The sequence below is a fragment of the Panthera pardus genome, unplaced genomic scaffold, assembly GCF_024362965.1.
Source record: "Panthera pardus isolate Hobbes unplaced genomic scaffold, ASM2436296v1 HiC_scaffold_15, whole genome shotgun sequence".
NCBI classification, from domain to species: Eukaryota; Metazoa; Chordata; class Mammalia; order Carnivora; family Felidae; genus Panthera; species Panthera pardus.
Window position 1 is genome coordinate 50658670 of NW_026526710.1, and position 25196 is coordinate 50683865.

General features: G+C 40.7%; 1 protein-coding gene across 30 annotated transcripts in view; it reads left to right on the forward strand.

Annotated features, from left to right (window-relative positions):
• Positions 1–25196, forward strand: part of DTNA (dystrobrevin alpha) — a 355255-nt gene that overhangs the window by 238282 nt on the left and 91777 nt on the right. For all 30 annotated transcript variants that reach the window (XM_053902550.1, XM_053902552.1, XM_053902551.1 and 27 more), the window contains one exon: positions 20022–20235. In XM_053902550.1, the coding sequence (XP_053758525.1) occupies positions 20022–20235 (214 nt within the window). The remainder of the gene's footprint in view (positions 1–20021; positions 20236–25196) is intronic.

Genomic DNA, 25196 nt, shown 5'->3' on the forward strand with positions numbered 1-25196 from the left:
TAAGCCTCTAGATGGGTCCAACTTCCTGTCCTTGGAATGGTTTAAATCTGGGTGGATATTTTTCTTCTCTTCCGTAGCCTTGGTAGTGTCGATGCTGTGCCATCAAAATGGCTTCCAAGAACTTTATAAAATATCGAATATGAAGTCCTCTTTGTATTTGTGTGTCCTTTGCAAGTATAGGAGAATGTTTACAAGCTCCTGGAACACATAGAATTTTCTTTGTGAAGCTACAAAATTAGCACTTTGTTTCAGAGTATTGACTACATTTGCCTACATCAGACAACAGGAAGAGAAGAGGCAGTAATATTTTAAGAAACAAAGGGACTTGCTTCATCTTTTTCCCAAATTTTAAAATGTCAGCGGCCAGCTAGATCACTAATCACAGCGAGCCCTTTACATCTTCTGCTGCACCGTCGCTTCCATCATATCACACCCCATCCATTTTCTGTTGGAGAGAAAAATGGCCTCATATTTCCTGTACATGAACTTACTCTTTTCTTTTTGTAAACTGTCTGCTATAAAAATTAATAACTGTTCTTATTTTCTAATTAGTATTGAATGGATTAGAAATATGAAAACCATAATGTTCCCCTGAGTACATACACAGTTTTGAATAAGTGGCCTAGGGATTACGAACATTGAACGTAGAAACCAGCCGTTTCCACACCTCTACCCTCCCCGAGTCTCCAGCAGGTGTTTCTTGGGGGCCCTGGGCAGGCCAGCCCCAGCCCCAGGCTTCCTGGCTTACAGCAAATCGTTACTAATGGCGTGGGCAATGTGTATTTGGTCTTCAAGTTGCTTGCCTACAGCTTATTCCTCAGCCTCAGTGGCTGGACACGGGGCTGAAGTTTGGGGCAGGATGACAAAGGAGTAAAAACAGATCAGCAAAATATCAAAGACGTGTTTGACTCCTTTCAGGAAGCTAAACCAATAAAAAAAAAAAGTGGGGAGGCAATGAGAAGAACACTGCACACTACAGATGGAGGAAGGAATTTGTGGATGTCCTTGCAGCCCTGGGCACTGATGAGTCTATAAAAGGTCTTTTGAGGACAAGGAAGAGGCTCACATTAAAGAAAAGCTTTTCTCCCCCCACCTCCCCAACCCCACCACCCATATTAAAACACAAGGAAAAATCTCCATGTTTTCGGCAGTGAAAAAGTGATAGAATCCTCCCACGTGATTTCCTCATTACCACTCAATGGTCCTTAAAATAGAAGGGTGAGGAGAAGGAGCAGGGACAAGAATTCTGTCCTCAGAGCTTTGCCAAGCAGAGTTTCCTCAGGTCTTTCAGCAGAGACGGGAAATTGCAAAAAGGTATTACAAAATCATAGGGGTGAACTAAAAAGTAAATAATAAAGAGAAGGAAGGAAAGAAGGAAGGAAGGGAGGAAGGAAGGAAGGAAGGTGGGGGAGGGAAGGAGGGAGGGAGAGGGGGATGGGAGGGAGGGAGAGAGAGAAGAAAAAAAGAATCAGTGATTTGACAACCACCCCTGCAGCCAACATCACAAAGGCCCTAACTGGCTCCTGCCACCCTGGGGTGACATTGCTTTCCTGCTGCTCTCAGGTCATGGCCCTTTCTCATTCCTGGGGCATCTCCTTTTCCTCTTCCTATTCTTTTCTGGTCTTCATCCTTATCCTGCATCCAGCATCATGTCATTGTCACATTGATCTCGGGGAAAACAGTGCTAGTCCATCCCTGGGTGGAAATAGAACTTTCATACCTGCCCAGTTGACTCTCAGTGCACCCATTCATTTACCTTTTAATTTAGAAAGCTTATAACGAGCTCCTCCTGTGTGTTCAGTACCATGCTTAGGTGCCCGGGATGAAGCAATGTGAGTAAGACATGCTCTCTGCCTTAAAGTTGCCCCAAGTCTAACTGGGTGGATGGAATTTTAAACAGACTCCTAACGCAGTGTGGAAGTGTAATGGTAGGGATATGTGTGCAGTGTTGTGGGAGCACCAGGGAAGCAGTGCCCTACCTGGGTGTGAGGGCCAGTAAGAGGAGTTCCCTGCAGAGGGAGACATCTAGCCTGATTCTTAAAGAGTTAGTGGACATTACACTGGGAAGTGTTATGCCTGACAAACTTCATCTATTTTAAGATGAGGAAAAAATTACGTTCTATGCAAACTATACAAAACTAAGGCTTAAGGGAGAGAAATGAGCAGGTTTTGGATGCTAAATGAAGCTGCTTTATAAAATCATTTCCACCTTGAGCAGAAGCGTTACATGCACATACAATATGTGTTTGCTGAGTTTTCCTTCCTGACAATAAATATAACAGTCGTGATCTTGAGGGGCTTGCAAAATGCTAATGCAGCTGAGTCTGTTTTATCTTAAAGGTAGAGCCTTCTTTTTAAGATAACCAGGACCTGATGTTTATGTGACATAATATCAGCCAACGTTGAACCTACCCCCCTTAGAGGAAGGTCATTTTTGTCTGCAATAAAACATAATCCACCATAAATAATTGTAGTTTGTAATGGAGTTTTACTCTACAATGAAAGCAATAAGAACAAAAAGTCCAGGTAGTGTGTTTGTAAGTACATTGCTTTATTGGAAATTCTTACATAGCATTTACTTCGTAGAAATCAATGGACTTTAATGGAGAACAGGTTATTTTTCAGTCCAGACCTTATTTACAGGTAAAATTGATTTTGTATATTAACAAAACTAAACTTACAAGCTACATAATAGAGGTGAAAAACATAAAAACTGACACTTGTAAAGTCATCGCCTACAAAAAAATATTGTCTGGATATAGACTTTTAAGAGATTTGTTTTCTATCTGATTTCAGCTATCAGAAGGGTTAGTTAATTCCCTGTATTTCTGTCCCCACAGCCCTTGCCTACTCTCTTTATGGTTTCCCATATAGAGCACTGATTCCTATCACCACCATTCATGTTCATTCCCTTTAATACAATTCCTGATGGATGCTGAGAATAACTGGTTCCCAGGATTCTAAAAAGCCTCCATTATAAAAGGCTAGAAAACTGTAGCCTGTGCACTAAATGCAGCCCTAACTTTTGTATAGACTGTGAAATAGGAGTTTTTACAGATGAATATTTTTAATAATTTTAGAATAGGGAATGCTACTTATAATCCCTGTTAAGCAAAATGTTATCCCTCCCCACAAAAATTCCAGTCTTCTCATTGGCAGACAAGCATTAAAAAAAAAAATCACACTCCATTATTATATTTTTAATTTCATCATTGTATAAATTTTTCTCTTATTATATATATGCCATCGTAAAATCTACATAATATTACTATGTAATACAGTAGTGCCCCATTGTCCACACACACACAAAAGATATTTACCAACCTCTGTTATAAAAGAAAAATTGTGTGGCACCTGGGTGACTCAGTCGGTTGAGCAGCCGACTTTGGCTCAGATCATAATCTCACAGTTGATGAGTTCAAGCCCCACATTGGGCTCTGTGCTGACAGCTCAGAGCCTGGAGCCTGCTTCAGAGTCTGTGTCTCCCTCTCTCTCTGCCCCTCTACTGCTCGTGCTGTGTGTGTGTGTGTGTGTGCGTGGCTGTGTGTGTGTGTGTCTCAAAAAAAAACCATCAAAAAGAAAACAAAAATTGTGAGAAGCCATCTTTTCTGTTTTCTTTTTCTCCTTTTTCAAGTTTATTTATTTTTGAGAGAGACAGAGACAGCGTGAGCAGGGGAGGGGCAGAGAGAAAGGGAGAGAGAGAGAATCCTAAGCAGGCTCCACGCTAGCACAGAGCCCAATGCAGGGCTCAAACTCACAAACCATGAGATCATGACCTGAGCCAAAACCAAGAGCTGGACACTTAACTGACTGAGCCACCCAGGTGCCCTATCTTTTCTTTTTTCAAGCAGAAGATTCTTTATTCCTTCCACTTTCCTCCATGGGATCTATTTTTAAGTCAGCTTCTTTCCCTTACCCTTCATCTTTGCACACTGTCATACCCTCCCTCCCCGTGCCATGACTAGCACATTCCCTAATGGAACAAAGGAATTTGTACCCCTAAAAATTAGGTGGCAGCACGTTGGCAATCTTATTTTCTAGGAGGAATAGGACTGAATGGAGAATATGCATACTATTCCTAATACTGCTTTCTAATCAACAGCCTTCTCTTTAACTTCTGGGTTTCCTAAGAACTTTCCACAAAAATATATACCCTATATGCCATGTAGGCATAAGGATGTGTGAAATGGCAACATTCTCAGCCTTTGTTTTAAACAAATAACTATTTTCTGCCAGAACATTATTTCCTCGGTCAGCGCTGACATGGTTAATGATCCAGATACCCTGTAATGTCAGCAGATCATTTTTCAGAAATTACTTTGGAGTCAATGGAACGCAGCCTTAAGTTCATGAACAATAAAAGAGAATGAGAGAAATAAATCAGAAATCTCAAATCCCTCCTGTTTAATAGTAGAAACAAAAGTACGGAGGCACTTTCCTTTAGTTCTTCTGGTCACAGTCTGAATTTTCCTTTTGTCACTCATATCAGCTAAAATTTAATTAAAGTTTCGCTTAAAAGGGAAAGAGGAAAGGTATATATTAGTATCTGAGCTTTCAGAGCTTCTCAAATGTCTTCCCTCTAATAAAAGAAACATTTTTATAAGTATTCTTCATCTGGTTATAATTTAAAGTTAGAACACATGCTTTGCCTTTAATAGCTCTAAATTTCTTTCAGGGTTTCTAGAACAACAACAACAACAAAAAAAAATGCAGACACCGGTTTGCATTTGTGAAATTAACCCATGTGAGTGCTATATATGTGGTGTGTCCTGAATAAATATTCTTCTATGAGTGAATGAGTATGCTTCACTAGATTCACTTTTCACCAGCCAACTGACTAGTCTTATGCTTCAGGAGTAGGCTTTACATATGTTTTTAGAAATAAATACTAATACCCCATTTGTTTTTCTTTGATTGGGTGTGCTAGCATATTCTTCCTCCCTGCCATATTCTTAAGTATGTGGGATTTTGGTGGCCTGTACCAGTTTTCTATCATTACATAACAAATTACCCCATACTTAGCAACTTAATACAACACACATTTATTATCTTACTCTTTCCACTTTCCGTAGGTCAGAAATCAAACACAGCCTAGGGTCTCACAGGGTCTGTGGCTCTCTTCTGAGTGAACTGGCTATTGGCAGAATTCATTTCCTTATGGTTGAAGGATTGAGGTCTCCACTCCTGTGGACAGTCAGCTGGGGACCATTCCCAGCAGGCTACAAGCCGCCTGCCTTCCCTGCCACGTGGCTCCATAGATGTTTGCTTCTACTTCAATGCTAGGTAGAGTGGGTCTCTCTGACTTCCTCCTCTGGGATCAGCCAGAGAAAACGCTCCTCTTTTACAAGACTTATGGGTGCGCCTGAGTGGCTCAGTCCATTAAGCGTCCGACTCTTGATTTCAGTTCAGGTGTTGATCTCCTGGTTCATGAGTTTGAGCCCCGCTTCGGGCTCTGCACTGACAACACAGAGCCTCTTTCAGATCCTGTGTCTCTCTCTCTCTATGCCCAGATCACACGATCTCATCTCTTTCTCTCTCTCTCTCTCTCTCTCTCTCTCAAAAATAAACATTAAAAATAATAATAAAAAAATAAAAGACTCAAGTGATTAGGTCAGGCTCACCCAGAAGATCTCCCTATCTTAAGGTCAACTGATTTGAGACCTTAATTACATCTGCAAAATCCCTTCACAGCAGTACCTGAATTAGCATTTGCTTAAACAATGGAGAAGGTATATCAACACTGAGGACCAGGAATCTTGTCCAGGGAGGTATGAAGAGGAAGGGGGCATCTTAGGGTTCTGCCTACCACACTGCCCAAGATCATGGACTTTTCTGCTTTCCAGGTAATGACATAGACAGCCTTGGGTGAAAAACCAAAGTTCAAAGTAAAATCTCAAGCAATAGGAACAGATCCCAAAAGAGGTATGTCTGAAGGCGAGAGATAGGACTCTTTCCTGTCAAAGAGTCACAAGGAAGAGCAGGAATGTTCAATTAGGGAAACAAGTGGCAGATGGCAAAACCTTGGAGCATAATGATCTGTGTTCCAAGTGATTTTGATACATATTTTCATTCTTGATGAAATTCTTTCTAGACACTTGTTTAGAATAAAGAGAAGGACATTGCGCTAGAATACTACATTCCTAAAAGTTCCCTGGGGCGAAGCTGGTGGGGACAGCAGAACATAAGACCATTCAAGATGCCTGTGTGATATGGCAGTGGAGAACCAGCCCCTCTCCAGGCACCCTGCACGGAGGAACCTGCCCCTTTCCAGGCACCCTGGATGAAGACCCAGCTTCTTTCCGGGCACCCTGGACCTATGGCAAAGTCATTTCCTCTTAACTAGAGCACACTTCTGGTAGACACAAAGCTATGCCTTTAAGGTTCTGGTGCATGTGATATGGGTCTAATTAAAGCAGCTTCTTCCCTTTCTGCTGCTTCTGCATTATACCAGGAAATCAGGACAACCGAACACTTTTGCACTAGCAGTTTAGGAAAGAACCTTATCTTTAAATGCCCCAGCCCATTGGGAAAGAGTGATGCGCGCACAGGAATGCCTTTCAAGCTTCCCAGGCCCATCCAGCAAGTAATGCCCTTCCCTTATGGTCTGCCAAGCTGTGTTCATGGGCACCTACTGGATCAGCCCAGAGCCAGTGAGCAATGAAGGGCCCCCCAGAGGGTGCTGTCCCACAGCCTGGCTCCCAGGACCTTGGGGGCTCTGGTAAACACTAAGATGAAACCAAAGACAGTCAGGAGGACAAGGATAGAATAGTGGCCACTCCCACATAACCGCACCTGTGATCCATGACAACTAAACCAAGGAGGTTGTGTTCACATTTTGTTGGTGTTACCAGCAGTCACTCATTTATTTACTCACCCAACAAATGTGGACTGAGGTGTACTGCATGCCAAGCATTATTCTAGACCATGGGGGGGGAAGTATGATAATATTCCTTAGTGTATAAATTAGTATTAGAAGAGTATTAGAAGAACCTCAAGTTTAGAATCTAATGATATGGTCTATTTTTTAGAAATCTTCAGATTTTGTGAGTATCAAATAGTAGATATGCTGTAAAACTTCGCTATGTAAGCTTATATCTAGCCTGTCAGCCCCCTGAGCAAACTGTCATTTTCTGAGGGAAAAAAAATTACTTATAAGTGTGGTGGTTAAAGAAATCAAGTATATCTGTAGCTCTTGAAATAAATTGTCTAGCTATTTTTGATCATTCATGGTGTTGGGCTACGAATTCCACTTGACCTCCTTTTTAATCAGGAACGGTAAGGTTCTGTTCATTCCAGATGAGGAGAGCATAGCATAAGAGATGTTAGGTGGATTCCCCTGAATAAACACCAGGTAAAATCATCTGAGAACTCAGCTTCTAACTTCCAAGTATTAGCCAAATGCCATGGTAAACAGAGAGCCTGTCCTGCAATGTTGGTCAAGCATATGGACCACTGAACCTGCTACAAAGCTAATAATGCATCAGCCCTGAGCAGCTTAGTTTCTCAAGAATAATAAACCTCACTGTAAGATCAAGTATAATGCATTTTAATTCCCAAATCCAACACTGCTGAATAAGAAAGTGATGTCATATTGTGGGAAAGGGTAAGTGGACAAAAAGTTATGTTGACCACACAGAATCAGAATCTGTTTTTGAACATGGTCAGAATCACCATTTTCTTCTCATTTATTTTCTGAAAGGGTTCAACCAGTTATAGGGACTTGGCTAGAATCAGCGCATTAGCCCGTGTTTTCCGGAAAGCAGACTCCACAACAAGGCTTCTGTGGAAGCCTGCTCATTTGCCATTCCAGAGCAGAAGTGGAACGAGGGAAGAAAGCCAACAGACAATGCAGGAATTTCTAAGGAACCTTTTGAAAGGCCGCAGAACTCTCCAGCCAGGGGACACAAGGAGGAAGTACTAATCTAGCTGCTCTGTCCTGCATTGGTCAAGGGGGGCCTACAAGTGTTAATACCCCCGTGCTTCTGGGTTACACTTGTGTGAGTGCTAGGCAGGTTCCAGGTGTTCCATTGAAGGTATGGAGCAAGGGCCTGAGGTCAGGTGCTGTCTGGTTGCAGCTGCCCTGAGCTGATCAAAGTCTGTGCCATGATGGTTCCTTCTGCAGGGGCTGGAGAAAAGGTGAGCCAAGGTTTTGAAAAGATACAAGAGAGGGGTCTGAAACATTGCCTCCTGTGTGTCTTGGTTTTCTGTGTTGGACATTTCCTCATTAGTGTTTTCTACTGCCTTTTAAAGATTTTTTTTCAAAAGATACATTTCTCAAGGCACTTGGGTGGCCCAGTCGGTTAAGCGTCCGCCTTCAACTCAAGTCATGATCTCGCAGTCCATGATTTCGAGCCCCACATCAGTCTCTGTGCTGACAGTTCAGAGCCTAGAGCCTGCTTCAGATCCTGTCTCCCTCTCTCTCTGCCCCTCCCAATCTCTTTCTCTCTCTCTCTCTCAAAAGTAAATAAACATTAGGGGTGCCTGCGTGGCTCAGTCGGTTAAGCATCTGACCTTGGCTCAGATTGTGATCTCATGGTTCATGAGTTCAAGCCCCGCATTGGGCTTTGTGCTCACAGCTTGGAGCCTGGAGCCTGCTTTGGATTCTGTCTCTCTCTCTCTCTCTCTCTCTCTCTCTCTGCTCCTCCCCTGCTTGCACTCTGTCTCTGTCTCTCTCTCAAAAACAAATAAACATTAAAAAAAAACCTTTAAAAATAAATAAATAAACATTAAAATATTTTTAAAAAATAAAATTAAATAAAAAATTTAAAAGGATACATTTCTCATGTTAACTTCACTCAAGATACCTGCAGACAATCTGTATTGCTGATTAGCCATCTAGAGATCTCTTCATCCCAAATGCTAACGTATCTCCCAAACAATTTTCCAAGCACTAGGAAACTAAATCATAACTATTTTCTGAAGGGGTGAATCGAATGCATTTTCAATTTCTGTCCCATTTTTTACTCTTATTGCACAAAGACAATTATATACTTAAATGGTACAGAGTGAGTGCAGAAAAAAGTGACACTTCCCTGCCGATTGCCCCTTACCTGCTCTTCTGTGTCCCTGTGCACTTTGTTAGTGTTCATCATGGCCGCATTGGCACATGATGCAGGGTCACTGAGAGCAACTGAGAGCTATAAAGAAGAAGACTGTTCCTCATGGTCGCCAGCCTTGTGGATGCTCTTTCTCTTGAAACGTGGCCTCTGGCATCTGAGATTCTGGCCATCTGTTCAAGTCATAGTGTGTAAGGAATAATGAAAGTCCTGTGCGAAGTCATGCTCAATGGGTCTCATTGAGCTTTCCTGACACGCTGCGGTAAAGGGAAAGCTTCTAGAGGTTATATGTAGGGTCTGGCAAACGGAGTAGACACTCTACCCCATTCCATTCACTAAGCATTAGTGAGCACCCAGTTTGAACAAGGCATTATGCAAGTAGCTCTGAGGAATACAAAGATGAACAAGACAGAGTACATGTCTTCAAGTTAGTATAATTTAGTGCTGTGGTTCTTAAACTTTTCTCCTCATGTATCTTTGGAAGAATTGATGAAAGCCACAGATCCTTTCCCCCAAAAGCATACATGACCCTAACCATAAAATTTAGTTCATCATTTCAGAGACCCTCCTCTCTTCCAAAGTTCAGTCAAAGGCTTATCAAAAAAAGGTGGAGACGGACACCTGGGCGGCTCAGTCAATTGAGCGTCCGACTCTTGATTTCAGCTCAGGTCATGATCTCCCAGTTCGTAGGTTCAAGCCCTGCATCAGGGCTTGTGTCTGACAGCGTGGAGCCTGCTTGGAATTCTTGCTCTCCCTCTCTCTCTCTTTTAAAATAAATAAATAAATTTTTTTTTTCAACGTTTTTTATTTATTTTTGGGACAGAGAGAGACAGAGCATGAACGGGGGAGGGGCAGAGAGAGAGGGAGACACAGAATCGGAAACAGGCTCCAGGCTCCGAGCCATCAGCCCAGAGCCTGACGCGGGGCTCGAACTCACGGACCGTGAGATCGTGACCTGGCTGAAGTCGGATGCTTAACCGACTGCGCCACCCAGGCGCCCCAATAAATAAATATTTTTAAAAAGTGGAGGGAACAGCCTGTCCATTAATAACTGTGGGAAATTTAGTGTCGTGAAGATATATGACGTTATCCAGGAGCAACAAATGGGAGAGCATAGTTCCACATAAAGGTATTGGGGCCTCCTCGGGCACACATGTATGTAATGCTTTGAAAGACAGCCAAATGAAGAGTGCACCTGATGAAGAGTATAAAGCCAGTGCAAGAAAGCCAATGGCACATTCTGGAATTATAAGAAGCCCAACATGTCTGGGTCATAAGACTCTTGGAAAAAGCTGGAAATGAGTAGGAAATGAGGTTAAAGATTGGGAGACTGGAGTTCAAACATTGGTTTTCAAGCTTAGAAGCTTGGATTTTACTCGATAAGCAATGGAGACTGGCATAGCCAGAGCTGGGACTTATACCATTTCGTAGGGCAGATGGAAAAGGGCATACACTGGCGATGACTAAGTCTTACTGTAAAAATCTAAGTAGAAGGCAGTAAAAGCCCAAACTATGGCACTACAATGTAGGGAATGCTAAAGGGACATCGAAGAAACAAACCGTGTAGTGAAGGCTAAAATGACTACCCAGAAAGGAGATAAGATACTAAATCTTCCTGCTTCTAAAGTTATTAAATATATTCTGAACAAAGTTAAACGCTGGCAGTGAGAAATTAGTTATTGTTCAGATCTTTCTTTTCATTTACTTTCTCTTATTATTTTTACAATCATTGGTACAATACTTTGGAAAATAATAGGCTTAATAAATGCTTGCTCAATTGAATTTAGTTAAATTTAATTTACAGTATGACAGCTATTGAGCCAACAATTATTATACCTCATTTTGAATAATGATGCTGGTCTACAAACACAATTTAAGGAAAAACTGAATACTTTTTCCTAATAGGCAGTAGATGTACTCCCAGGGCCTTTGAGGATTGGCATGATATCCTATCTGATTTTACACCAAAAATATGTTGTAGGCCTTTTCTTGAAGCCCTTTCTGTTCTATCATGCACCTTCCCCAGGAAACTAAAAGTAAAACTAAAATGCGATCTTTGTAAGCTATGATGATTCTCTCCAAGGATCCTTAGCAAAGAGTACCATCTTGGTGATAAAGGTATACTGTGGGAGCAAGGAAGATGTTGACTTTGGAAGCATAAAATAATTTGGTGAGCTACTCAAATGCTGTTCAGATTCGTATTTTAGAAAGATGCAGCTCATGGCTCATGAATGGAAATCAAATACAAAACTTGTCTTTTATTAACATTTTCTTTCCCAACTCCATGTTTGGTCAAGGTGGCTAATATCTTCAGTGTAATCACCTGAAAATGCATTTGTCGACCCTGGCAAAGCATGCAACTGAACTGAATTTCTCTTCCCTACTAGCTTTTTAAACACTATTTTGTCATGATCAAAGACCTGGTAGGACATAAAAATAAATTATTTATTTGAGAAAATCTTAACGACCGGCTAATTTGCACAAGGCTTTCTTGACCACAATTTTCCCGGGATTCTTGTGATACCTTTTATATGAATTCCCCTGGCTCAAGACATCCATTTCCTCTTCTTCCTGTCTCTTGTCTCGTTAAGTCATGCTCCCTTGCAGTGGTCCAAACATCCTTGCTCTTCAAAATCACCTAAGGAACAGCCAAGACCTGGGGATACCCTGGCCAAACTCCAGACCTGTGGAATCGGGGGCCACAGTTCGAGACGCACTCACTGCTCCAAAGAGCACTTCTGATTTTCACCACTGGACTGGTTGGCTGTAGACAGGGATGGGAATTAGCTCACATTAGGTATTTTGAAAATGAAACTTAGTATGAAACTTCACGGGATGCAAATTCTCGATCTGTTTGCTCACTGAAAAATTAGACAAGTGTCAAATAATGGACAATAGGAAAGGTTACAAAGTGACAGACCCTGCTTCCCAGTACACTCAGCATGTAAACTCTGCTGACCCAGTCCCGTCAGTGCAAGACCTGGTTGAGCCTTCTTCCTTCATTGTTCTCTGCTCTCGGTCACTAGATCATCTTCTTCCCGGAGTATCCTCCCCAACTCATCTTTATGTGTCAGATCCTGCTGTGATTCAGAAACCAACTCGAGCCCTACCTCTTCCTCCTCTACACCTTTCCAAAGTTTCCAGCCTGCATAGCATCACTGTATTTTGAACTCCAGTAGTGTTTTGTTTTGTTTTGTTTTTTAATCTGTTCTATGGATGTGACCCTTTGATGACAGAGTGTCTCATCCTGATGTTCGGTTAGGCCATCTGAACATGTCTCTCCCCGTGGGAATTACAATCCCAGGCTCTCGTATTTTGTTTAGTCCCCTCTAACATCAAGCATAATGTATCGTAGAATCTTTAAAATTACTGGTTGGATTTCATTTCTTTTCAAAATGTGATGGAATCTCATTTCTTGCTTCCTTTCCCAGCTCTGGATGTATAAGCATATGGCCGTCTCCCTCTGTATGTTAATGCCTGTATGTGCAATAGATGTATGATAAGTTAGTGACACATTGACATATTCTTTTCTTCTCATGAGCTGAGGCTTTCTGAATTTCAAGATGAGTAGTTGATCTGGAAGTCAACTAAACTAGTCATCACTCTGGTACAGTCTCTTACAGATTTCTATCATCACACCCATTAAGAGGAAAACAAACCTGAGGGGCACCTGGGTGGCTCAGTTAAGTGTCCAACTTCCGCTCAAGTCATGATCTCACAGCTCAGGAGTTTGAGCCCCACATTGGGCTCTGCGCTGACAGTTCAGAGCCTGGAGCCTGCTTTAGATTCTGTGTCTCCCTCTTTCTCTGCCTTTCTCCCACTAGCACTCTCTCTCTCTCTCTATCTCAAAAATAAAGAAAACATTTAAAAAAAGAGAAAAACAAACCTGAAATTATAGAAGAAATCTTATATTAAGGGACAAACATCTTTATCACTGACAAAGTGGAGCAAAGAATTGAAAGACTTGGGAGGTTATAGTTTTATCGGATTATGAAAGTAAATGTTAATGCCTGTTTTCTCTCAAAAATAAGAATAATGCCTAAACTGTAGATGGTGCTTCAGAGTTTACTCTTTTCCATGTAATTTCTGTTGTGCCCCAGAACACCTATAAGAAAGTTTGATATTATTATTCCTGTTGTGCATGAAGAAACACTTGAATCCAAGTCCACGATCTCTAAGCCCATTTTCCTCTGTAAGAGAAACTAGATAGTTGTTGCCTACGCCATGTTCCTTGCTGGTTCCCTCTGTTCTCCACCACCTGTAAGTTCTGTGTGCTCAGGGACCTGCCTGTCTTCTTGACTCTAATTCTAGAACGCAGAAGAATACTGAAACATAATAAGGGCTGAATAAATACTTATGAATGAAGTTGTTAGTCTCTCTAATGGAAGGCTAAGATAGAAGGCTGGTTTTTGCCTGGCTGAGACAATGAGTTTGAAGAGGAACCTGAAGTTGTTCCTGACACTCACAAGGGGACATGTTCTTCTCTCCACCTCCTCACACCCTGCCCATGTGGCAGTCTGACCCACATGGGAGGCTCCTTGAAAGCATTCTTACTTAAATCTAGTTGGCATTTCGAATACTGAGACTTGGCATGTGAGAGCTGTCCTAGGAAAAACTCAATGCTTCCGTGTGTGCTCCTCTTAGTGCTAAGGGCATCAGAATTTTATTGGAAAACTAAGTGAATGGATCTCCGTAATGAATTCTCCTATAAGCCTACAAACATATTTTAATAATCCACTATGTGAATGAACACAGTTCGACACTTCAAACCTGCAGTATAACCTAATCGGAAAAAGCACCTGAACTCGGTTCTCCTAATCTACAGAGTGGTCACAATGGGAAATTCCTGCTGGGGAATTTTCCTGAAAGTCAGGAAACTTAGATCTGGGGAGGGAAGAATTGGTTTCAGGAGAAAGAACCTACCCCCTTTGCGATGGCATTTGATGAGTAAGTCAACATCAGAATTCTCCCTGCTTGCACCTGCTTGTCTCAGAGATTGGAAACCGAATCCTAACAAAGCCTCAGACAACAGTTACCGTCACTTTAAGTAAGGTGGGTGGGGGTTGAGAGGGTATGTGCATGAGCGTACACATACACACATACACACCCCTGTCTACACACTAGAGGGTGTGTGTGTGTGTGTGTGTGTGTGTGTGTGTATATCCCCAGTGGTATATCAACAGGTTATATCAATTCCCAGCATAACTGCAATTTACTTTTCTCCCAGGCAAGAAAGCACATCATGATGCAATGAGTGACCTTCTTATAGAAGTGAATCACACCCCCTCTAAAACAATGTATATATACATGATTATATAAATCATTCTTTTTTGAGAGAGAGAGAGAGAGAGAGAGATTGTGTGTGTGTGTGTGTGTGTGTGTGTGTGTGTGCGTGAACCAGGGAGAGGGGTGGACGGAGAGAGAGAATCCCAAGCAGGCTCCATGCTCAGCGCAGTGCCCAACACGGGGCTCTATCCCACGACCCTGGGATCATGACCTGAGCCAAAATCAAGACCCAGACATTCAAGTGGCTGAGCCACCCAGGCACCCCATAAATCATTCTTAAACTGCATAAGTTAACTTATAGTTATCAGCTCCTTGTAACACACTTCACAACCTATGAGAACGTAGCAGGCTGTCTTAATGCCAAAGGACAGAGAACCACTGACTGTCAGCATGCCTGTCATACTTAAACTGCCTGGGGATGTTAAAATGCAGTTTCTGGTTCTGGAGTGGGGGCCTAAGATTCTGCATTTCTAATAAGCCTAATGCCTTGTGACTCCAAGTATGGTCCTGGACCAGCTGAGGCAGCACCAGGGAGCTATTTTACAACCTTGTAGGTGATTCCAGTGTGCAGCCATTGTTAAAAGCCACTACACCAAAAGGACCGGAGTTAAGTCGCTATGATTGTTTGTTGACCTTCCCCAGCTGGAAGCCCTTTGAAAGCCACCTAAAGGTTTCTAAATCTGTGATTATCAGAATCACCTGGAGAGCTTTAGGAACCGCTTTTCCCACCTTCCTAAATTTTGAAATCAGTAAGTGGTATAATGTGGGCTTGGGAATTTTGAGATCGCTACACGCTTTAAAAAAAAAAAAAAAAAAAAAAGGTGCCGTGCTTAGATTCACTGACCTGGACCCAATCTCTGTGATGTGGTCCAGGTAAGGCCAGCCCTGGACTAAATAATGAAACAGACTACATCCTAAAGATGGTTTTTTTTTTTTGATATTCCTACACTTTCTGTACACTCTCTTCCATCTTTTCCCCTATTTATATGATTCTCCTACTTCTAATAAAGTTTATGACATCAGTCATTTCTACCTAGATATAAATGAGTTTGGTATTTTTGCACTTTTCCCAGAGATACTTGGATTTAAGTCATTGCTAACAGTGAGCTAAAGAGTTCTTTTCTGGGGTGCCTGGGTGGCTCGGTCAGTTAGGCCTCCAACTTCAGCTCAGGTCATGATCTCATGGCTAGTGAGTTCGAGCCCGGCATTGGGCTGTGTGCTGACCACTCAGAGCCTGGACCTGCTTCAGATTCTGTGACTCCCTCTCTCTCTCTGCCCCTCCCCTGCTTATGCTCTCTGTCTCTCAAAAAATAAATAAGTGTTTTAAAAAAAGTTCATTTCCTAAAAAAAAAAAAAAAATAGTGTAACATCAGCAAACAGAAAAGAAACATCACTTGAGAATAGCAAACTCCTCTCTAGCCACATACAAACACTTCCCCCCACACCCCTGCCTCAGACCAAGCCCTTTTCTACTTAAGATTCCCTGAATTTAAAACAAACTGCTGAAGCTTTGTATATTTCCATTTATTTATGAATACAAACTTTTAGGTATTAATAATGTCCAAAATTAACAATATTATTTTTAAGATTCTATGAAGTACTAAATACTACCGTTAAGAACACGTTTATTTTTGATATGGTTAATGTTAACCAAATAATTTTATTATACAAACTGTTGCCTTATCTAGTATATTAGTATAAAATGGATGCAGTTTTATAGATGAGGAAACCCCACTTCGTCTCATCTGTGCTTAATAGCAGGTGCTCTGTGAAGGACAGTTAAAGCTTGATGGCTATTTAGCAAAGTGTGCACAGTGCCATCTAGTGGTATTCACTCATCACTGCAAAACCTAAATGTCCATTTTCCAAAGTGATTTTGATGGCTCAAGAGTAAACATCTTTATACAACTGTCAGACTTTTAAAACAGACTTCCTAATAGCTTCCTTATGACTCTAAACTTAGCACATTTCTTAGTGCTCCTACTTCATTAAGCAGAAGGCTTGTGATACCTTTTAATAATAATTAATAGATATTAAATACTTCTATGCACTGAGCACTGAGTTAAGTGCTTTCTATGGATTGTCTCATTTGATCCCCCCAATAACCCTGCAGTGGAGCAACTCTTGTTGTCCCCATCTTACAGATGTGGAAACTGAAACTTAAGGACATTAAGTGATTTGCTCAAGGTCACATGGATAGTCGATAGGAGAAGCCAGTCGAAACCCAACCTACCGTCCAGGAACCTGCACTATTCTGCACTGTAATCTGCACCTCCCAAAGCAGTTACCAATGGAATAAAATTTCTGATAAGTCTTTATGAAAGAGGGCCTTCCTCACCAGGTCTCTAATTATCAAACACGGTAAAACCGATTCAAACTCCACTGAGAACGTAACGACAGTTAAACTAAATATTATCTGTCTTTGGGGCTGAGATGTAGTTTGGCCTTCTTTTGTATGGCCAACACGATATATGCTCAAAATTACATGTTAATTAACTTATCAAATTTGGCGGCACTGGGCTGAAAGTTGGGTTTGGATTCACAGACCTTGTAAGTTGATAATGGTGTAGCATGGCTATAGATCAGAAGGTGTTTAATTATCTTAACACTAGTAGTTATCATCTATGTGCCAAGCTCTGTGACCAGCACCCGTGTATACATTTTCTCTTTTCTCCTCGCTATAACTGTCTCTGGATGGTATTCTCCTCATTTCTAGAAAGGAAACAGTAAAGTATATAGAGGAGGAGTAACTTGCCCACAGTTTTATAATTATTAGTAGAGCCAGGGGTGAAACTTCAATCTTTGTGACTGCAAAATCTGTGTCTTTTGCCACTCTTGGAAAATAAGTATTATAGTGTGCATGATTACAGTTTTCTGTGTACTGCCATCCCTACGCAAAAAGACCATCATCTCTGCTGTGATGACGGTAACAGGCTCCAGCCGCTTCCCCCGTGCATGCCTGTCCACCTCCACTGCTTTTTGCCCTTACTGTCCGAAATGATAGTTTTCAGCTGTATTTCTGAGTGTGTCACTCTATTTAACACCTGTGTCTTCATACTTTTAGTGTAAAGGCCAAAAGACTTGCCGTAGCCACAGTACTCCTCCAGCCTTATCTTATTCCTCTGGGCCCTTCACGACCATCTCATAATCCCATTTTGTATGTAGCACCCTGTCCACCACAATAGGTCATCATTTCTGATTATCTGTGTAATTGTGAGTCATGTCCAAATCCCCACCCATTAGTTCCTTGAGGCAGGAATAACATCTTTGCATCCTGCACCCAGACGTATCCCCAAGGACTAGATCCAGAGGATCTGTACATCAAACATAAAGGGAATAATTATAGGAACCCAGTTCCTGCAGAAATTAATTTAATTCCTCAAGAAGTTAATTAAACAAACAAACAAACAAACAAACAAAAACTTATAGATGCCGTCTACCTGGAAGTACCTTGGATACTGACTTGAAAAATTGGATAAATAGCATTAAGAAATACAAATAATTTCCTTGTAGGACATACAGAGAAGGTTATAAATTTGGAATCCCATAAGTCTGAGTTTATCCAAATCTAATAGATATGTAAGTATTTCAGTTAGAAAGTGATCTGTATTCTTCTGTCCCAAATAAGAGATATGCTGGAAAGTTGTTTTATTCTGTTTTTTTTTTTAGTTTTACATGATTCACATTGTACCTTTGTTCAAGTGCAACATATTGTCCTGTGTGTCAGGCATTACCACTTTTGACTTCATGATTTTTCCCATGTAAGGAACACTGTCCTCACTCTGTAGATGGGGACAATGAAGCTCTATGTCTTCAAGGCTATGAGGGCATGCACTTGAAGTAGAAGGGCCGTATTTAGACCTCGGTCTTTGGACTTCAAGTCCAGTGCTCATTTGGACTCCCAAGTCCAGAAGTTCAATACATGTTAGTGTTTTTTTAATATAATGTCAGAAATGAGTAAAGAAGCAGGAAACTAAAACTTACAAGTATGTAGAAACGCATACGTGGAGTGCACATTTTTCAGGAACTGAAACCTAAGTGTGTATTTCATTGAGAAAGACAACATATTTAGTTTCAAGAGCAAAAGCATGATGAAAAGTGAACCTTAAATATGGCGAAGTTGTGGGGACACTGGAATTCTCATACGTTGTTGATGTAAATTTGAAATACCACAACTATATTGGAACACACCTGGGGAGTTTCTCAAACATTCAACATATACCAACCATACAACCTAGCCCATTTCATTTCCAAGTATTTACCAAGAGAAATGGAGCTTATGTCTATACAAACATTTGTATGTGGCTGTTCATAGCAACTTCATTCATAATAACCCCAAACTGAAACAACTCAAGTGTCTATCAACAGGTGAGTTGAAAACCAAATTGTGATCTATCCACGAACAGAATGCTATTCAACAATATTAAGGAACAAACTATTAATACATGCAACAATGCGGATGACTCTCAAAGTAATTATACCAAGTAGAAGGATCCAGACAAAATAAAAGTACATACCGCATGATTCCAGCTATCTAGAATCCTGGAAAACCATTTTGGAAAGTATATCTGTGGTTGCCTGGGGTGAGGAGTGGGCTGGATTAAAAGGAACCAGAGGAAACCTTTGGGATGGAGACAATCACTGTCCTGATTGTGGCAATGCTTTCTGGGGTGTTATAACAAGGCTTGAGCATGACCAGGGAAGAAATAGAAATGGAATTCTTGACACTAGTGAAAGTAACCATGACTTAAGTTCTATGAGTTAGTCAATAGTGTAGCCAAGAAGCTGTTCTTGACCAGGTTAAATAAGTGATCCGTGACTTAATTCTGCTGATAACTTTTCCTTTTTCCCCTGCCTGTCTTCCCACCTTCCTTAACTTTTTCTTTTTTTATTTCAAACCTTATACTATGAAAAATATATAAATAAATTAAAATATTTTAAATAAACGCAGGTTTGATATCTGTTCGAATGCTAGAATTTAAGTGCTGGTTTTGTGTCTCTTTCTTTCAAGGGGTCGGTGTGTACAGTGGGAAAATGCTTTAAAGCCAGAAAGACTTGTTAATTTTAATCACAAGTGCCATATACTTCAAAGTTGCTAAGAAACTAGATCTTAAATGTTCTCACCACAAAAAAAGAAATTATAATTCTGGGACATGATGTGTTAGCTAATGCTAGGGTGGTAATCACATTGCAATATATAAATCTATCAAATCAATATGTTGTATACCTTGAAGTTACACATACACGATGTTGTATGTCAACAGTTTTTATTTCAGCGTTTTTTGAAAATGACGTGGATAGACGTGGATTTGAATACCAGTTTTGCCACTGACTGGCCTTGGACCTTTGCATTTGTCAGTTAACTTCCCTGGTCCTCAGTTTCTCATATGTAACGTAAAGATAGTAGCTGCATTTCAAGGGTCACGCTGAAGATTAGAAGTAACTATCTACTGTGGTTTTCAGGAAATAATTTTCTTGTATTATACACGGTACATCAAGTCTTTGAGATCATGCACTGTCTATGTACATTTACTTATGTCAACCCCTACAAGAGTTGAACTCATATTGAGGACTTTGAGGTGCCTTGACAAAATAGGACAGATGGTACGTGTAAAATAATGAGTTTACCTTTCCCTGCATTTTGGGCTGATGTGTTCACTCTGCTTTAATTGTATGTAGTGCACCTGGTGGACATTTGGAACGTCATAGAAGCGTTGCGGGAAAATGCTCTGAACAACCTGGACCCTAACATAGAACTCAGTGTGGCCCGCTTGGAGGCTGTGCTTTCCACCATTTTCTACCAGCTCAACAAACGGATGCCAACCACTCACCAAATCCAGGTGGAACAGTCCATCAGCCTCCTGCTTAACTTCCTGCTGGCAGCCTTTGATCCGTAAGCTCCCTCTGAATAGCCGTTCCTCTCTGCATGTTTGGTCTCTCCCTCCTCTTGTCCTTCTTGGTCTCTTCCAAATGATTTTCTAGAGTAGCTGGCTGCCTCTTTTTCTTGATCAGAAACTTATCTCAATTAAATCTGTCTGTGTTTAACATAAATTTTAAATGCCATGAGGGAAAAAAACAGTAAAAAAGTGCCATAGAAAATTGAGGACAATTGTTATTTTGTATGCTGACCTTTGTTTAACTCATCCCATGCTTCCTAAAAGCTACAGATGCTTGAAAGTGTCGCGCGATGACATGCCTGTGGAGCAGTTTAATGAAGCGTGCAGTGGAAGGATGTTTTCAACTCTCTTCTTTGCAGATTGCCTAAGACAGTGTTTCTGAGGTGTCATAACAAGATCCTAGAGCAAACAGAGAGATTGAAGAGGGTTTCTTGATCAGCCTAGTGAAAGGAGCCATGGCTTGCGTTAAATGGATCAGTCAATAATGTGCCACATAAAGCAATGTAATGCCTTCCGCACATGATAATTAAATCTCAGCCTCGTTATCTTATAATTTTGTCTCATAGAATGAGAGAATTTCAGAGCTGGTTGAAATATTAAAGACTGTTCTTCCAAATCTCTCATTTTACAGATGAAGGACCTGAAGCACCAAGAGGCTGTCCCTTGACCAGTGTCTCTCAGCATGTTAGGGATTTAGGTATTCAGCTAAGATTTCTTTTCCAAGGCATATGTGGCAGCCTTGTGAACTGTAAAAACTCCCCTGAATTACTTTATCAGCCTAAGATTTCAAAAGGTCTTTGGCTGATTGCCTTTAGTCTAGATATGGTATCAGCATCCCCACTTTCACTACTGGTTTTGAATATTAAAATGGAAAATTGCTAACTTGACCTTTCAGCAATCACATTTTAAGACTCTCAAAAGATTTTGCTTAGTCTCATTGTCTGGCCAATGCTTGGGAATATCTAAGCCTGGCACTGGAGATGTTCCAGCCAGGCTAACGTTATTATGCCGCTCACGAAAGCTACCAGCTGTCACTTTACAACCTAGAGTGGTAACAGAATTATCCGTGCTTGGTTTGACCTGTGTAGAGTATTGTCTCATGATGTTTAAATTTTGAGTAATTCTCGACTTGAAATAAACAGTTCTGAAACAAGCAGTCCGGCTTGATAGATCCCATGCTTAGCCTGTGCGGACTTCAGAACTGATGCACTGCTTTGGCCTAATCACTATGGTAACCAAGTGGCAGGCAGGTAGAGAAGGCTATGGTTCCACATGACAGGTGACAGAATGGAGCCAGGCTATGGAATTTCTGTAATGGCATTTCCATCCTCCCCCCTTGACAAGAGCACAGAAGCTTTCAGACTTGCCACTAGTCTGCAGGGGGCTTATTTGTTATAAGTGGAACAACGGAGAATGTAAAAAGAGAAATAGAATTCTTGCCAGAACTTAGAGTATTGCTGGAGGATTCATAAGGAATCAAAGATAAAAAAATAATTTGTATCCACTCCATAAATATAGAAACTGGGCCAGATTAACATTAAGGAAGGAGGACCTTGTGAAATATGTTAGAGTTATATACATGTCTCATATTTTATATGACATATCATATCTCAGTATTTCTCATAACATGAGAAATATACAATAGAGTTAGATTTTTCACTTCTGTTTAGAAATATTGGGAAGATCACTTTTAAAAAATAGGGCTGTAGATGTTCTCTAACTAGCTACTGATAATCATTTCAAGGTTGATGAATGCTAAGCTTAAGGACTATCCCAAGGTCAGGAGCCATCAACGTGAACGTTCACATGGAATATCTGTTTGGTTCTTACTCTCCTTACAGATAAAAAGGGCCCTGATGTATACTTTCAGTAATCTCATTATAGTAGATTTTTTAAAACATCCACATAGAGAAATCTCATTTTACAGATTTACAGACACATCCGTATAGAGACCCCAGTCTACAGATGCTTCTGCCTTCTCTGTTTTGGCATTGCAAATGAGTATAGGCAGTTCTGCTGATTCTCAAACTTCCATCTGATGGCTTTTGAAAATCTAGACGATGTGGGATGTGAGCCATAAGGAAGTATCGGTAGCTGGAAAGAGACTATAACTGGAAATATTCACTTAAAAGTGAATGTAAGAAGCGAAACTTAAGAATAAAATGAATGTTCAATTCAATTTCTTATAATAGTAAACTCCTGTTTCTCCAAATGAGATCCAGTATGGAAATCTGATGTTGCTTCCTACCACCTATCCCACGACAGAACCCAAGCATTTAAGGGAGCCTTCTGCATTTTGGTAGACGTGAATGAGCCTAGTACATCAAGGATATGCTGTTGCTCTTATAGAATCACTGAAACATTTGGGAGATTTTCTCATTTGCTGTAATTTGAATGAACATTTTAAAAAAACCAAAAAAAGTCTAAAATAAAAATTTAAACTTGCATTCTAAAGAGATTATATATGTGTGTATATTTTTTTTGAAGGAAGGACAGTATAGCAATTTAAATTCATGAAGACTGAAAATAAGAACTTGCATTCAGAGAAACTTGGTCATTATTTTGGCAATGCCTTCAGATTCACCAGACCCAGCTGGTGGAGTCTTCCATGAATATGGTAACCTGAAATGAGGTTCAAAGCCCACTGTACTTGCCTGTATCCTTGAGAACCAGACTTGCCTTCTCGCAACCATACCTCCCCCAAAATATCACTCTTTCCCTTCTCTCCCCAGAGAAACACCTGCGTCTCAGTCCTCCCCCAGACATGCTCACTGCAGACCACAGCTAGCTTCCTAGTTGCAAGGTTTCTCCACCAACTCAGCCTCTTAGAAGATAGAGTGCATTGCTACAGATGTAGGATGATTTCTAGAATGTTAGGAGCTAGGATTCATGCCCAGAGACTATGCTTTTGTTTGCCATTCTGTCTCTGAATATCAGTCCCTTGAGTCTAGAAGATGTTTGTTTTTCCTGACTTTCCTCCTAAAAATGGCTGTATCCTAGCAAGAGTCAACCAGTGGTCAATGACCAATCAACTTCTAAGCAGACCTTTCCATCCCAGACACTGTCTCCTCCAGAGTCCCTAGGAAAATGACAGGTGTACCTGGGAAGGGTGGGAAAGGTGTCAAAATCGGGGATGAGGGACTGAGAGTGAAGAAGAATTAGAAAACAGCCAGAGCCAGTCTCTATATCTCATCTCTTTTCTTCTGCACACCCCAGGAATTAGCCTGCCTCTTTCCCTTATTTGCTAACAACCTGGAGGCAGCTTTTCTTCCCACTGTTAACTATTATTTTTTAGGAAAACTGAGAGTAACAAAAGAAAAACAACATGGCAGAAAGTTACAAGATGACAATAATTTTTTTCAACAGCTTTATTGAGGTATAATTGTGACCTTGACACTAATTCTTAAAAGTCTATATTGACCTTTCAAAGAGATGGGGTCACAAACTGATCCTCTGTGAAGCCCTTCACCTCTCATGGCTGAGTTGACCCCCCTCTTCCCCAGGTCCTACTGTTCCTTTCAAATGATTTTGTTATTCTTTTATGGTGCATGTCTTCCTATTTATATGACTGCCTCCCACAAGCTACTATACAGTGGGACCATGGCTTACTCTTTGTATACACAGCACCTGAGACAATGTCCAGCTTATAATGAATCTACAAATGAATGAATGAATGAATAAAGATCAAAGATTGACTTTTCTTAGCTCAACACACTAATTTCTTTTCATTCTTTTTCTGAAACTAAGTCCTCCTTAATCTCTAATATATTACCAAGACTAGGGAGTCCAGGTTTGCTCTGTCACCTAGATTCATACCCTCTATTTTTACTTCTGTTCCACAAGAGAAGAAAACAGATGGCTGTGACTACTAGTGTGGGAGTATCCTATTTTCACAAAAGACTTCCCTGTAGTTCTCGTACTCCCTTCTTCATTTCTTGGGAAACATGAACAACAACTTTAGTCTGTTGACTTAATCTCATTTCAATTCACTAGAATCTTCTTTCTTAGGGAAATTCTTCCTAAGGTAGATTAGGTGACAGTGGCCTTGTTTTTAGCAAATGTTATTTTCACATATATTCAGCCATGCGAATCTCATAGGAGGACAAGGATAAAGATTAAAAAGAATGGTGGTGTTCCTCTTCTCAGGTGTCACGCTATATTCTTAAAGCCAGTTCTCCAATGATAGTAATAATATGCTAATGTAATCAGTAATTATATATACTAATAGTGATTATGTACTAATGTAATTAGTAATCATATTACTCATTGTAGTAATAGCTAATACCATTTGTTTGCCCACAGTCCTACTGGTTGGGCACTAAGGGATTATAACTTTTCAGGTTGAGTAAGCGATACGGCTGGGACATGTGGAGGTTACATAGCGTGTAAGTAATACAGTGTCACACTAGGTGAGGTCAGTGGGGAAAAAGAATCATTTGTTTCAGGCATCAGTGTAAGTTCAGCTGTATTCATGCTTTCTATTACATTTTTAAATGAGAAATTAAGGTACTTTTCCCCCCAAACTTACCCAGCTTTTACAGGATAGTTTTATGATGCCCACATTCCTAACCTTTCCAGTTTGTGGTACTCAGACATGTCTGACAGAGTGTATGTGAAGGAAATATTTGGACTTAACACATATTACATTGTAGATTTAGAGTCAGTTTTATGACAGCCATCCAGAATTCCAAATCTATCATATAATAGTCTTTCACAGAGAATACAGAATCCTCTGTTTGACGTATTGCACCTTGCTGAGCCATTTGAACATCCATTCCCACTCCTGAGCTTCCCCACACACCCCCTCCAATGCTATGAAAGGTACCACAGCACTATTTCAGACTCGTCGATATAAAATATTCTGGAACTCTGCCCAAATCCGTCTGCCTTTTGAGTTTAAAAAATAATTTTGATGTTTAATGCAAGATGTGGTACAAAGTACACAGCCCTTTCTCTG